At 46.4% G+C, this 15,633-nt stretch overlaps 1 protein-coding gene across 3 annotated transcripts in view; it reads right to left on the minus strand.

Moving 5' to 3' along the window:
• Positions 1-15,633, minus strand: part of ZNF277 (zinc finger protein 277) — a 47,255-nt gene that overhangs the window by 17,964 nt on the left and 13,658 nt on the right. For 2 of the 3 annotated variants that reach the window (XM_066633843.1, XM_066633846.1), the window contains exons 2-4: positions 9,521-9,722; positions 7,983-8,071; positions 6,923-7,005 (exon numbers count right to left, since the gene is read on the minus strand). In XM_066633843.1, coding sequence (XP_066489940.1) covers positions 6,923-7,005; positions 7,983-8,071; positions 9,521-9,722 — 374 coding nt within the window. Of the gene's footprint in view, positions 1-6,922; positions 7,006-7,982; positions 8,072-9,520; positions 9,723-14,927; positions 15,094-15,633 lie in introns of all 3 variants that reach the window. The other variant, XM_066633845.1, reaches the window with a different exon arrangement.

Here is a 15,633-nt window from a genome sequence, read left to right on the forward strand (position 1 = left end):
GCAAATGTAAATATGCTTCGGACAGGTCAACCAAAACAAAGAAGTCTTGCTCTTGGAGAGCTGCTACAAAGGACCTCGCTGTTTCCATTCTGAACTTCCTTTTCTTTAGGAAACAGTTCAGCCACTTGAGATCTGATACGGCCCTCATCTCTCCGTTCTTTTTTGGAACTAGGAACAGTGTGGAGTACACCCCCTGTCCTCTCTGGTTGGGTGGAACTGCCTCTATGGCACTTATCTGGACAAGGTGCTGAATTGCTCTCAACATCTGTTGATGCTTGACCGGGTCCTTTGAGAAAGGTACTTTCCAAAAACGCTTGCAAGGGATCCATGTAAACTCCAGGGCACATCCCCTGGTCACAGTTTGTTGTACCCAAGCGTCTGAGGAGGTAGCACACCAAACGTCGGCGAAGGTGAGACGGCAACCCCCAATGGGAAGGAAGTCGCCCTCAGCCCTGGCGTCATGCCGACTTCTGGTCCTTCCCCGCTCTATGTGTTCCTGACCCAGAGGCCATCGGCCCCCTCCCTTTAGGGAACACTCTGGTTTTGTTTCACCTGCTGCATCCCCTGCTTGGGGGGGGGGATCTCTGGATCTACTGGAGGAGGCAGGGGGAACGAAAGGACTGACTCCTGCTCCTACTGGTCTCCTTTTTGTCAAAAGGTAACACCTTGCGCTTTTCTCTATTCTCTATGAGGTGTGGCTCAAGATCCTCTCCAAACAGCTTATTCTCCTTGAAGGGGATTTCAACTAGCTTGGACATAGAGGCAGCATCTCCGTCCCATTGTCGGAGCCAGATATTACGTCTGGCTGCTACATTAGATGCCATTGCCCTTGCAGTCAATTGCCTGTTGTCACAGGAGGAGTCAGCTGTAAACGCTGCCACCAAAGAAATCTTTTTTAGACAGTTCTTAGCCTTTTTGGACAACCTAGGCTCTGTGGCTGCTAACTCCTCCGCCCAAAGATAGGCTGCCTGTGCCATAATGGAATTTGTAGCCGCTGTCCTGAGTGCCTGCACTGAAATCTCAAAGTTTCTTTTTAGAGAGGACTCGACCCTGCGATCGCAGGTATCTTTTGGACCCCCATCCCCCTCTGAGGGTAGCACCGCATTGGAGGATATTGCCACTAAGGGTGCATCTACGGATGGGATCTTCAACTGCTGCGTGATCTTGTCAGGCAAGGTATACAGCTTGCCAATCCTTCTAGCATTATATTTGTGCTGAATGGGATGTGCCCATGCATTCTCCAAAATGCGCTGGAAGGAATCTGGGAAGGGCACCGTTTCTGGCTTCGCGGGCCCCTGGGGAAAAAGCACCCTTGCCCTGCCAGCTGTGCTGGTGCCTGCTATGGTGCTCTGTTCAGTTGAACCCAGATCCAGTGCCTGAGAAGCCTTGTTCAATACTCTGGGATACAAGTCCATAGGAAACAATCTATCCAGTTTCAGGGGGGATTCCCCAACCCCCCCTTCCTCTTCTCCACATAATTCCCCCTCCTCCCTTTCTGAGGATGATGGGGTAGGACTAAGCTCCATGGCTTCCCCTTTTACCCTGCCCCTGGATGTGGAGGGCTTGGGGTAGAATGGCTTGTACTTAACAAGCTTCGGCCCAAATCCTAACCCACTTTCCAGCACTGGCATAGCTGTGCCAGTGGGGCATGTGCTGTATCCTGCAGTTGGGGGGCACTCATGGAGGCCTCCTCAAGGTAAGGGAATGTTTGTTCCCTGACCTCGGAGCTGCATTGCCCTTATGTCGGTGCTGGAAATTGGGTTAGGATTGCACCTTTAGTCTTTTTTTGGCGGGGGGACCCAAGGCTTCAGATCCAGATGAGTCCTTTGGGTCATTCACCTTAGAGGCTCTGCGCTTGCCTGTAGTCTTGTGCAGTGTGGGGAGGAATGCCCGGCATACCTTTATGAGCTCAGGCACCCGCAGCTGTAAAGCCCCCTCCACCGCCTCCTGCATGAGCTGGGCCAGTTTTGCCTGCTTCTGGGGCTTGCACTTGGACCCACTGGGCTGTTCAGATGGTGGGGAGGGACCCCCTCCCTTCCCCCTCCGCTGAAGAACCGCTGCCCCCTGCACCTGCCTCCATAATGGCTGTGGCTGGGAAAGGGCTCTGTGAGGGGGGAATGTTTCCTGCGTGCGCTGCTGCCTGGTGTGGCGCAGTCACCGCGAAGGAGGCCCGGAGCAAAGTCTCTCCAGCCCCGTGAGAGCTTACAGTGGCAGCGGCCCGCCCAGCATAGCTCGCTCAGCCACACGCTCCTCCTTTGTTCTCTCCGTGGCTCCATGGTTTTTCCCCTCTTGCTTTGCTGCTGCTGCCGCCGCCGCCCAGCGTCCGCTGGGTCCTAGAGACCTCCCGCTCCCACCTGGGAGCTAAGTAGGCTCTAGACCAGGGGTGCTCACACTTTTTTGGCTCGAGAGCTACTTTGAAACCCAGCAAGGCCCGGAGATCTACCAGAGTTTTTTTTACAATGTTCGCGCCATCATAACATATAACATTTATGTGTACAATATATGCTGGTGTACCTTGAGCCCCACTGAGTATAACAGGACTTACTCCTGACTAGACATGCCTAGGATTAGGCTGTGAAGCTGCAATCCTAGCCACACTTACCTGGGAGTAAGCCCCATTGAGTACAATGGGCCTTACTCCCGGCGTTTCCTCCCAGAGGCACCTGAAGGGGGGGGTTGGCACTCCGCGATCTACTCATTTTGCCTCGCGATCTACCGGTAGATCGCGATCCACCTATTGAGCACCCCTGCTCTAGACGCAATCTCTCCCCTGCACCTGCTGTACTCGCCCCTCCTCTGGCTGCTTGCTGGTCGAGGGAGGGAGGGAAGAAACGAGCAGGAGGAAGGGGGGAGAGAAGGAAAGACACCTGCACGGCAGGGAACCGGAGCCAGACGACCTGAAGAAAGGCTGAGCTACAGGAGCTCAGCCAGCCACGTCCTTCCTCAATGCGAGGTAGAGCTGTACTGGGACTGGGAAGCCCCCCACAAGGGAAGAGACCTGAACAAGCCCAGCCCTACCTCATGCAGTGGGAGGGGCTACCCACGAGTGACGAATGCCCCCTCCCTCTGCCAGAGAAACTTTTTCCCCCTAAATTAACGGTGGTTTTATATGAATTTAAGGAGATGATTCCCAAAATGGTATTAGTTTACCCCCGTCATGGCTTGTTTTGGAGATACGGCAGGGACTCGCTAGTGCAGTGATTTTCAACATTTTCCATCCCGTGGCACACTGGCAAGGCACTAAAATGGTCAAGGCACAACATCAGCTTTCTGACAAGGCACACTGTACTGTCAATGGGGAATCATATCTGTCAATGGTCCTATTGATAAACAACTCTTCCCCACATTCCCGCGACACACCTGGGGACAATTTGCAGCGCACCAGTGTGCCACAGCACAATGGTTGAAAATGGTTGCGCTAGTGAATGGTTCAAGCAGCTTCCTCAAGAGGAAGCTTATGCCTATGCCACCCTCACAAAGGTGAGGATGGCTTGAACCATTCACTAACGAGGCCATGCCATACCTCCGACACATGATAGGGCAAAACCGATGCCATTTTTGGAAACAGCGCCCCGAATATACCCAGGAATAGGTCGAACTTTTAAGATGGGAAAATGTGTGTTGGCCAGTGATATATGAATTCAGTGTGCTAAGCATAGTATCTTGCCCTCGTGAAACGTCAATATGACTGGCAGTAGTTCCTCGAGGAAGCAATACACCTATGTGAATAGAAGGGATTTGAATTTGTGCATTGAATGATATGGATTTAACGCAAGGTTACATTTTATCATGTGTTCCCAGTTGGTCTCCCATCGCATGTTTTAAAAATTTCTTCTACCAGCAATTCTCTCCCCCCCCCCCATTTAAATAAAAGTTCCTTTTACTGCTGAGTGGCCATACATAATACGTAGCTGCATATTGCTTCAGGCGGGTGCAGTGACTGAGCAAAAGAGTCTAGGTGTATCCTTTCCACAAGAGAGATAAAAGCAAGAAACCTCTTATATTTTACACTTATATTTTAAGTAATGTGGGAGGATCTACAAAGAGGAAAATAGAGCTATGAAGATATTTCAACTCCTTGCCACTACAGTGGAGCTAAATGTGATCAGAATGATGGAGAACTCTGGGCTAGAAAAAAAATGCTTTAAGGAAGTAAAAAATAATCCTTTAACATCCTGGAAAAGCTTAGTTGCTTTGTGGCCCAGGGCAATGAAGATGTACAGTCGGCCCTCCTTATCCATGGACATAGTATCCATGGATCTGAATATCTGTGGGTGCTGCACCCATGGCTGGAGGGCCTCAGAGGACATCCCAGACATGACCAGAAGTGGCTTCTGGTTGCATCTGGGAGGTGATCTGAGGTGGGGGGAGGCCAGCTGTGACCTTCAGAGGGCCTGGCACAGACCCCATGATAACTGTGGTCCTGTGTACCCTCCCCCCAGATTTCATTATCCACAGAATTCAGTTTCTGTGGGGAGAGCAGTCCTGGAATAAATCCTCCCACAGATACAGGAGGTCCACTGTACTTCACTTTAAAGGCTCCCATTATTTGTTTACCTCCACCCACCTTTAAGGGGGGGGGGGCTAATTAAAGCATGCTCATGTTTCTGCCCCGGCTATTTCAGTCTGTTGTTCTGTGTGGACAGAACAAAGGGCCACTAGCCTACCGCTTTGCTTCCCTGTAAGGTTTGAATTGATTTAACAGCCTCTGTTTCTTCTAGAGGAAATTGGATATCCTGGTAGAACCCTATTAAGGGCAAGATTACATATGCACATTCAATCTTCAGTGACTGCAAAACAAGTGAGGGCTTGTGTTTGTGAAACAACACATTCCAAGGAGCTTTCCAATCTCCCGGCACCTCCAAGACTTTTTTTTAAGCAGAAACAGGTCATGTGATCAGTGGGGGGGGGTTGTTTTAATTTCAGAGTTTTCTTTATCTGAGAGTTACAGGAAGGTTCAATGGCCGACTCAGGACCTCTCTCTGAATGGGGCCTCTGGTCCAGCTGCAAGGCATTAAGTGATAAGATGCCCAGTGATGGGATCTTGAGCTATTAATCAATGCTTCCTGCCCTGAACTCCTTGGACAAAAAGGCAGGATATAAAATGGGAATAATTATCTACAGGTGGGGCCTTGGTATCCACGAGGGATCTCTTGGACCCCCACAGATACAGAAAACCATGGATAATGAAACTAGGTTTCGACCCCTTTAAACCCTCTGAAGGTGACTGGACTGGTGCTTTGGTCACCACTGGAGGGCTTTCTGAAGCCTGCAGAGGCCGTCTGTGAATGTCCATCGCCAAGAATGGAACTTGGGTGTTCTTTCTGAATTATTGTAGAGGAATTCAGTGTACAACATGTACCTTAAAAAATGCTTAAGGAATCCAAGGCTGCAACTTGATGCATACTTATAAAATGGTAACCTCCACTGAACTTAGTGGAATATTCTTAGGTGGCCTCTTATGCGTGGGGTGTTGCAAGGCTCCATTCTGTCCCCCATGCTGTTTAACATCTACATGAAGCCACTGGGAGATGTCACCTGGAGTTTTGGGGTAGGGTGCCATCAATATGCTGATGACACCCAGCTCTTTCTCTCCTTTCCTCCTGATTCCAAGGAGGCAGTCGAAGTCCTGGACCGCTGTGTGGGGGCTGTTGGTAGCAGGATGTGGGCGAACAAGCTGAAATTGAATCCTAATAAGTCAGAGGTGCTGCTGGTTCAGAAGTCCAAGACTCAGGTATTGGACTATCGTCTGGCTCTGAATGGGGTTTTTCTTCCTCTGAAGGAGCAGGGCTGCAGCTTGGGGGTGATTTTGGATCCACAGCTGCTCCTGGATTCCCAGGTGGCGGCTGTGCCCAGGGGAGCCTTTGCTCAGCTTCGGCTGATTCGCCAGCTGCGACCATACCCGAGTCATTCAAACTGGCCACGGTGACCCACGTCCTAGTGACCACAGTGACCCACGTCCTAGTGATATCCAGATTAGACTACTGCAACGTGCTCTACATGCGGCTGCCTCTGAAGATGGTCCGGAAACTGCAATTAGTGCAGAACACGGCTGCCCATGTGGCTACTGGGGCTCGTTGGTTCAACTCAGTCGGGCCACTGCTTCCGCGGCTACACTGGCTGCCAGTTCGTTTCAGGGCTGAATTCAAAGTGCAAGTTTTAACTTTTAAAGCCCTATACAGCTCAGGTCCAGGGTATTTGAGGGACCACCTCCTTCCATACAACCCGACCCGTCCTCTCAGGTCATCAGAGGGGGCCCTTCTGACTGTGCAGCCACCAGTGGAGGTGAGGGGCATGGCGGCAAGAAAGAGGGCCTTCTTGGTGGTCGCTCTTTGTCTGTGGAACTCCCTCCCACTGGAACTAAGAACAGCTCCCTCTTTAGAGTCCTTTCGGCCAGGGCTTAAGACCTTTTTATTTAAAGAAGCCTTTTAATGCTGACACCAGGGGGCATGGCTTTTTATTATTTTCATTTATTTTAATTTTGGGTTCCAAGTTTTATTGTGCATCCTTGAGTGCCCTTTACTGGACAGAAAGGCAGGATATAAACTCTATAAAAATAAATAAATAATACAGTGGGCCCACTGTATCTGTGGGGGACCTGTTCCAGCCCCTCCCCCATGGATGCTGAATGCAGGTGGATATCAGAGCATTTCCCAGATGTGCCTTCTGGACACAAAAGCAAGCCTGTGGCGCAAATCCGGAGTGCCTTCCAGGCATACCCAGGAGTTCCTCCAGACCAGGGTTTGGCATTCACAAGTATTGAAATCCACAGACGCTGAGCCATTGGATAAGGAGGGCTCACTGTATACTTTTTAATGAGCTGCTATGAATTGGGTTGCCCCCTTATTACTGTGAGAGTCAACCTGGGAATTGGGAAACTGATTTACCTGTGCAGTTCATGCTATGTAAAATAATTACCTACCAATCTCTGTTGCTGGAGCTTCTCCCTTAGCACCCGGTCTTCAGGCAAAGCATCACATAAAAGAAAATAATTGTCTTGCTCCTCTGTTGGAAGATTACAGATCAAATATCAAGGGAGCATTTGCCACTTTTGTACATGCATCACAAGACATGCAGTTCGTTAAGCTTTTAGTTTTATTTACAGTCGTTGAGAAACGACATATTCTGCAGCTACAGCCATTTTTAAAAAAATAATCCACTTTCATATCTAAGAGGTCTGCGCTGCTCAGAAACTTATTAGCCAAATTAACATAACTGGAAGCAACTGTATAAAACTTAGAGAAAAACCACTGAGTGTACTATTGTGGAATTTTACTCAACAAGAATAAACAGTCCCTGTATACTGTTCACCTTGGATTTCTCATGGCTGAGGAACCTATCCCTCTGTATGCTCAATATACAGTTGGACCTTGGTATCTGCAGGGGAACCATTCCTGCATCCCTGCAGATACCAATACCTGCCCAGAAGGTAATGCGAGACCCTCCTGACCTGAGTTCAATTGGTCAAATTTGCAGGTCCCCGAACCAGCAGGTAAGCAGGACTCGCTGTATTAAAAGAATACATTTGTCACACTTCTTGTATGGCAAACACAAAAAGAGTAACCTTCATGCCAACACTTTATCATACAATACAATATGTACAGAGAACAGACTGAACAGGTCTGCGCAGGTTGCCCTGGTTCTCCCAACTCCAATTTGTCATAAAAACAGGTTAGGGCAAATAGAATCAGCTGGAAATAGATAGATTGGCGCTTTGGAAGAAGTAAAGCCAATTACTTCTTGGCAATTTATTATAAGTTTCCAATTTAGGAACATCAAACATCTCAAAGATCTCCTCCATTTGAGTCAAGGTGCAAATGCAATACTAAACCATTAACTTCGTGCAAAGAACATATTTCAAGTGAATCAAGAGGTATCTGTGTAGCAGAAGTCCACAACCCGAGTTGTGCATGCAACATAATTAAATACCAAATTGCAGAACATACCCAGGCAACACATTACTTTACAACTGACACACTAACCTAATGCTGCTTTGGAATTTGTTCTTATTACACAACAGAAGTCTGTAATGGGCTGTTCTGTGAATCTTTTCTTCCAGTATAGTGCATAACTTCAAAAGAGGAAAAAAGAAGGCAGAGGTAGACAACTGTGGTACAAAACATTTCCCAAACTGTCAATTCATTTCATCATGTTACATTTCTATTTTTTTCCAGAAAGACAACACTTCTGTTGAGCCAGAATAATCTTCTTGGCACAGGTAAGTCAGAAATTGGAAGTCCCAACATTACGCAACAGCAGACATTCAGCTGATATATATATTTTTTTTAAAAACCCCAAAAATGAGACACTATGACTAGGTGTTTGGTTTTAAATATGCCAGGCTTGTACTGCTGAATAAGTGAACTATTCCTCCCCCCCCCCCAATTTTAGTTGCCCTAGATTCTTTTCATCTTATTACGTTGCTTTAAAACTTGACACTTAATGAGCTGTAAATGGCTGCTTTGTGCATGTCCGGTCATAAGACACTAGGAAAAATGTATACTCTGTGAATGCTGAAGACCTGCTTAGCAGCCTCGTTATCCAACAGAAAGAAAAATGGGTTGTTCGAACAAAGCAAACATCAAAAAGTTCCGTACGAGCCTGGCAACATGTGCCCCTCATTAACCATCAATGAGGTCAGCTTCAGGATTTGTGTATGTTAGAGCCGCCTTTTGGCGGGACTAGGAAAGGAGATGATGACAGAGTGGAAACTGTCCTAGCAGGAAAAAACACAACACAGCTATGGAAGTCAATTCATTATAGGACTTGAAAACTGCAAAGACAATAGTTAGAAGTATTGTCATGACGCTGTTATTTTTAATAGGGATATTCTCTTTTGTTTTTTATCTGTAAAATCCTGTGTGTGTGTGTGTGTGTGTGTGTGTGTGTGTGTGTGTGTGTGTGTGTGTGTGTGTGCGCGCGCGCGCGTGTGTGTGTGTGTAAGTAACATTGGGGGTCATTTCCCACTTTCCTTTTGATAACTTTTTAGTGAATCTTTGCTTATTTCCATTTACAAGGTTCCTTTTATGTAAAGCCTCAGGTGGTGGTGAGGGAAAGCCCAATCCTACTCCGGGGCAGCACTGGCAGACCCTGCGCTGCCCCAGCAGTAGCTACTGCAAATTTGCTGAAAGGCAGAGGATAAGAGGGGAGAGGTGTTGGCGGAGAGGCCAGTGCCAATCAACACTGGGGTTCTGCACCAGCGGGAGGACCTGCTGGAGCATGCAGCAATCCTGCTGAGCAGTGGAAAGGCGTTTTTGGATGGGGAGAGGGGGTAAAACCAGGTGGGGGCAGAGGTTGCTGCTGAATCCTATCCTCTCTCCCAGCTGGTGAACTCTGAATAGACCCATTGAGACTGCTGGGACTCTATAGTTGGGTAAGGGAAGACCGGGGGGGGGGGGGGAGGAGAGAAGAGCTGGGTACAAGTCTTTTAAAGAAATATACCAACACAAACAGGGTCAGTGATTCTGTATAGCATTCTGCATTGGGCAGCATTATCTAATTAGCAAGTAGCACAACACACCTCCTAAAATCTGCAACCAGCTTGACGTCTGCGATGACAAGCTTGTGCTCCATAATCATATGCTTCAGAAGTTGATTTTGTTCTGATTCAGGGGAATATTCTTCACAAAATATACAAGGCACAGATGGAGAGCCTTCCACAGCAGGAACACCACCTGGACTTTCTGGCAGAGAGAGGGGCTCCAAAATACAGTCTCCATGGTCTGAAGGAGGAAAAAAAATCAACAACACAAAATGTATGGCATTAGTTTTACTGCAGGGTCCAAAGCAGATCTTCATGCCTTTTAAAAGGTCAGCACACAGACAAATGTGGCCTGCCTTAAATGTACTGAAAAGTACGATGGCGAGAGAGCACTGTTCTGATATGGCTGCCCCAACATCAGAAAGGTATAGATTTACTACTCACATCTACCAAAAGTTTCATCACAGGCCAACAGCACTTTTTTGTATAGTAAACCAAGAAAAGAGAAGTTTGTGTGTAGCCAGAAAGTGCTGGCACATTTGAATTATGCTACATGGTCAACATCTCTTCAGGCAGAGCTTCTGGGCTAGCACACAGACCTCTTACGTATGTAGGATCCTGTAACTAAATATTCACTATAACCAAATATTCTTATTCTAGAGAACAGAAAAAGTTACCACATAGCCTGGCACAAGTGAAAGCTATTTCAGCACTTGTTAAGTGGGACACAATCTCCTGGTATCTGGAGGGGTATACCAGATGTCTCCCACTTCACCTGGTGGTGCTCTAGTCCAGTGGCCTTCAACCTTTTTCATTTTCATAAGTTGCTACAACCCCACAACTGAGGCTTCACAACTCCCATTGGGCTTCCAATCCCAAAGTTGAAGAACACTGTTCTAGAACATCCTAATGAGAAAGACTTTACAGAGTAGAAGTAGAGACAACCTGCTTCCCAAATGGTTAAATGCCAGATCTTCAGTTGCAACTCAAATGAATAGCCAAGTCCTTATACCACTTAGACAGAGGATGGTTTTTGCTGCCACCTTCAAGAGGAGCCAAATCAGGTACTGCATCTCAAATGCCCACAAATTGAAGAAAACAACATACGATCTGACCACATACAGTCAAAATAATGCTGTATTGGCAAGCAAGGACCTCTATCCTTCCCTGTAGGAGATCATGTTTCAAGGCATTCAAGGCATCTTGTTCTACATATCAACTTCTCTAAGAGCACAAATTCAGAGTACTTTCTCTCCTCCTGTTTCCGGATCAGTGATGGGCAAGGTAGAGTGCATACCTGCCACATACCAATGTGTGCACTCTCCATGTGGGGAAAGACAACACATCATACCCCCTGGACATACATTGCTTAATGATGGGGATATGTTCGGTGAAATGTATCATTAGGCGCATTCGTTGCTGTGCATTCATAGAGTGGCAGCTGGGTAGCGCCCCTGAATGGCTTACGACAGCTGGGTGACACCCCAGTATGCCATGTGCTGCCACAGCCAGCAACAGCCCGTGGCTCACCAAGGATCGAGTTGTGACCCACAGCTACACTAGGTTTCACAGCTACACAAAACCCAGACAGTTTTTCAGCTCCATTGTAATCTTATGGGACCACTGCAGTCCATTGTTGACTGAAAGGTTGATATGCGGTGCATGACTGTGAGAACCCAAAGCAGCCTGAAGACACAAAAAAATGACTTTATCTAAAGTAAGATTTGACAAGTTGATTTGTAAACTACATAGAACAAATTAAGGAAACCGCAAAAGTTCAGTCTAGGTTAGACCAGCCAAGAAAAAAAAATTCAAAAACCATTAGGCTCAGTTATCCCCAAACATTGACGATAACAAATGAAAATTTACATGAAAAACTTCCCCACTGATTAGACACAATGAATTTATAGGCTTACTGTCTGTCTTACACAAATTTATGACATAATTATACAACTTGAAACACAACTTTTTAAGTGTATAAATATAGATATGAGAATATATTTGCCTGTTCATTGTGTGGAAATACAAGTGTACCAAAACAAAATAAGAACATCTGTTGGAATGTTAAGTGTATTTCTAATTAAATTCAGCAGTTGAATGAATCAATTCATTAGCAACAAGCCTGGTTTATTATCTCATTAATACAGCTGGCTAATACGAGGAGATTAGTTGAAGAACTTGACAACAATCCAAGGAATGCAATGACAACAACAGCAAAAAAAAAAAAAATAAAGCCAAGATTACAAAGTTAGAACAACGGGAGAGGTTTTTCTTAATAAAAGCAAAATGAAGAGATACTCCCAAAGAAAAGTGTGAAAAGAGCTACATATTAGAGGTTTAAAAGGAAAAAAAGAGACAAGTACCATGGAATTTATTTTGTATTAACTTGATTAAAATACTACGTATTAGATCAGGGGTGCCCAAACCCCGGCCCTTGAGGCCTCTCAATGCGGCCCTCAGGGAGCCCCCAGTCTCCAATGAGCCTCTGGCCCTCCGGAGATTTGTTGGAGCCCACACTGGCCCAACGCAACTGATCTCAGCGTGAGGGCGACTGTTTGACCTCTTGTGTGAGCTGTGGGATGACGGCTCCCTCCACTGCTTGCTGTTTCACATCTGTGATGCAGCAGCGGCAGCAAAGGAAAGGCCAACCTTGCTTTGTACAAGGCCCTTTATAGGCCTTGAGCTATCACAAGACCTTCATTCATTCATATAAGTACATCTTTAATATATTCATTTATGTAAACTTATGTAAATTTATTCAAATTTTACATGTAAATTAATTCTTTTTTCCCTCGGCCCCTGACACAGTGTCAAAGAGCTGATGTGGCCCTCCTGCCAAAAACTTTGGACACCCCTGTATTAGATCCTTAACAGTAGTGGTTGTCAAATTTTATGGTCTCCAGAGCCTTTTACACCCTTAAACAGAGTCTTGGGGAGCCCCAGAATGTGGGTGCAGGTGCGAAGTGGCACAGCACTGACCAGACGGTGGCCACTTATGGGGGGTGCTTGTGAAGCCGCGAAGCAGGGACATGCGGTGTGGAGGTTGCAGAACTGCCCTACCATAGCCCACAGATGAAGCATATGTGCAGTTGCAGGGGATGCTGCAGTTATTTTCTGTGGATGACAGTGGAGCAGTTCTACCTCACCTGCCATCCCACCCCGGGGAAGCCTGGTAAACACTGTGTTATTTACTGTTTCTCAGTCCAAGACTTTCCTTATCGCAGCTGATTGCAGAGACATTTAAAAACAATACTATCCAGGACAGTGTTTCTCAAACTGTGGGCTGGGACCCACAAGGTGGGTGGCGAGCCAATTTCAGGTGGGTCCCCATTCATTTCAATACTTTATTTTTAATGTATTAAACTTGACGATAAAATAGTATGTGACTGCATTTGGGAAAATGTTACAGACATGCACTTTTAACAGGCTACTCTGTATATGTTTTAACAATGTTAGTCAATGGAACTTACTTCTGGATAAGTGTGGGCAGGATAAGTGTGGGTAGGAAGCATGTTAAAAATTTTCCTGCTTGATAATGTCACTTCTGGTCATGACATAACTTTCGGTGGAACCTGACAGATTCACATTCTAAAAAGTGGGTCCCGGTGCTAAATGTGTGAGAACTGATCTAGGATGCTAGGGGGATGTCAAACTCATGTCATACAGAAGACCAAAGTTAGCATGCATGGCGCCTGCTGAGGGCTAAAAGCAACATCATTAAGCAGGAAGTGACATAATTAACCAGATGATGGCCAGAAATAAGCACTTTGTTCTCACATAGAAACTCCTCAGCTGCAAATGACAGAAGAGAAAATGTGCAAATCTTGTTCATATTTTCATGATATGAGAGAGTCCAATTATGTGGGAGAGCTCAATTGTAATGGGGGGCAGAGAAACTGCTTCTGGGAGCTGCATTTGGCCTGCAGGCTTTATGTTTGACACACCTGCGCTACACTAATGGAGCCAATGGGTTGTCTGCCTGAAAAATGCAAAAATAGGTGCTCCACATTATATGAACTCAATACTTAACATTTCATGAACTGGTTTAGATCCTTTGAACAACCCAAATTACCATTTAGTACAAGTTCAAGGGAATTATTTGTCTATTACTCCACTCATTAACATGCTATTACTGCTACATGGGAATTAGGCAAAGCATCCATGTGTTCCGAGACAGCCCATCTCACAGATCAATCAGCCTCAGTGCTCTGCAGTGATCCAGTGAATGCAAATTTAATGCTTCAAAAGACTACTTCATCCTACAGCTAAACTGGGTCAATTTTACAAGAGCTATATATCGATCTTTCTAGCATCCACGGCCACCAAACACAAGGCTTCATTGCATAATCAAGTAGGTTTTGGAAGAGCAGCAAGTTACCTAGCCTCCAGAATGTGTTTGCTCCAAAGCAGATATCACTGGAGCCCAATGGAAACACAACTGTGTTTACCGGCCATATTTAACAGGGCTGTTCAGTAAGGAAGCGTTAGATGCTGCGGTTTCGTTAGCATTAACAAGTGTTGCTATGGGTACCAGAGTGGAGGCATTGGAATATAAGTGAATGGATGAGATGGGAAAACAGATGAACAAAAATCTTAACAGCTAGAGAAAAACAACCCAAATTAGGCCAGGCTTAAAACAAGATTTTTCTCACTAGTACAATTCCTTAGTCCAGTGGTTCCCAAATTTTTTGACTGATGGCTCCCTTGATCTACTGGGCCATTGGCCGCAGCTCCCCATTAGGACTACAATCCTACACACTGTATTATTAACAGTATTTATATACCGCTTTTCAACTAAAAGTTCACAAAGCGGTTTACAGAGAAAAATAAAATAACTAATGGCTCCATTAGTACAGGGTGCCAGGTTTTTCACGAGGATTCTGTGTCTCCCCGGCTAGTTTCTGCAGCTCCCCGGGAAACCATGGCTCGCAGTTTGGGGGCCACAGAGCAGAGAACAGAACTTAAAGCCTGTGCCTGCGCTAGATATTGGAATGAGCACAAGGCCTTCTACTGTGCATACTACAGAAAGCGAGCATTGGACAAACATGACCGGATTTCAGAATAGTCCTGGATTTTGGCTGTTTTGGACAATCTATTTGTACTGTTGTGAAAGGTGATGCAATGGATCGACTTGGCTTGGACCCAAAAGGCCTGGAGTTGAGATCCACCATGACTATGACTTTGCTGTGGGTCCTTAAACGAATTGGCATTTTTCAGCCTCAGTTTGCCAAGTAAACACAAACATTTATTTTATTGATTGGCCTAGATGGGCCCTTGGCCTGATCCAGCTGGGCTCTTCTTATGTTCTTTTTACGTATAAAGACAGGCTTGTTGTAAACATAAGTAGAGCCCTGCTGGGTCGGGCCAAGGATCCATCTAGTCCAGCTTCCTGAATCTCACAATGGCCTACCAGATGCCTCAGGGAGCACACGAGACAACAACATACCTGTATCCTGTTGCCACTCTTGCATCTGGCATTCAGAGATAGGCTACCCCTAAAACCTGGAGGTTGCATACAGTCATCATGGCTTGCAAGCTGTGATGGACGTTTCCCCCACAGATCTGTCCAATCCCCTTTTAAAGACGTCTAGGCCAGGTGTCATCAGCACATTCTGTAGAAAGGAGTCCCACCGGTCAACTATATGCCGAGTAAAGAAATTTTTTCTTTTGTTCATTCTAACTCCCAACACTCAATTTTAGCAGATATGCCTTGGCTCTTGCGTTGTGTGAGAGGGAAAAGAACTTCCCTTTATCCACTCTGTCCACTCCATGCATAATTTTATATGTCTCAATCATGGCGCTTTCTTTCTAGACTCCACCGGTCTCCAAGGTGGAGACTGCTGCGGGCCGGTAAACTGGCCCCCAGCATGGATGGCTGGGGGCCTCTCTTCAGCATCCCAGATCTCCCCCAACCTTTTTGCCAGCCAGCCTGCATGCCTGGAAATCCGGGCGCAAAGTCTGCTGGGGTGAAAGACCCCAGAAGAGTAAAGTGAGCATGAAGGTTGGGGACACTAAGTGGCATGAATGAGAGACTCCCCCATGGAATGTAAGTACTGTTCATGCTGGGGAGGGATTTGGCAGGGTATCAGATCCGGCCCATGGGCCGTAGCCTGGAGAGCCCTGTTCTAGACTGAAGAGCCCCAAATGCTGTA

This window comes from Tiliqua scincoides, chromosome 7 (genome assembly GCF_035046505.1).
Source record: "Tiliqua scincoides isolate rTilSci1 chromosome 7, rTilSci1.hap2, whole genome shotgun sequence".
NCBI classification, from domain to species: Eukaryota; Metazoa; Chordata; class Lepidosauria; order Squamata; family Scincidae; genus Tiliqua; species Tiliqua scincoides.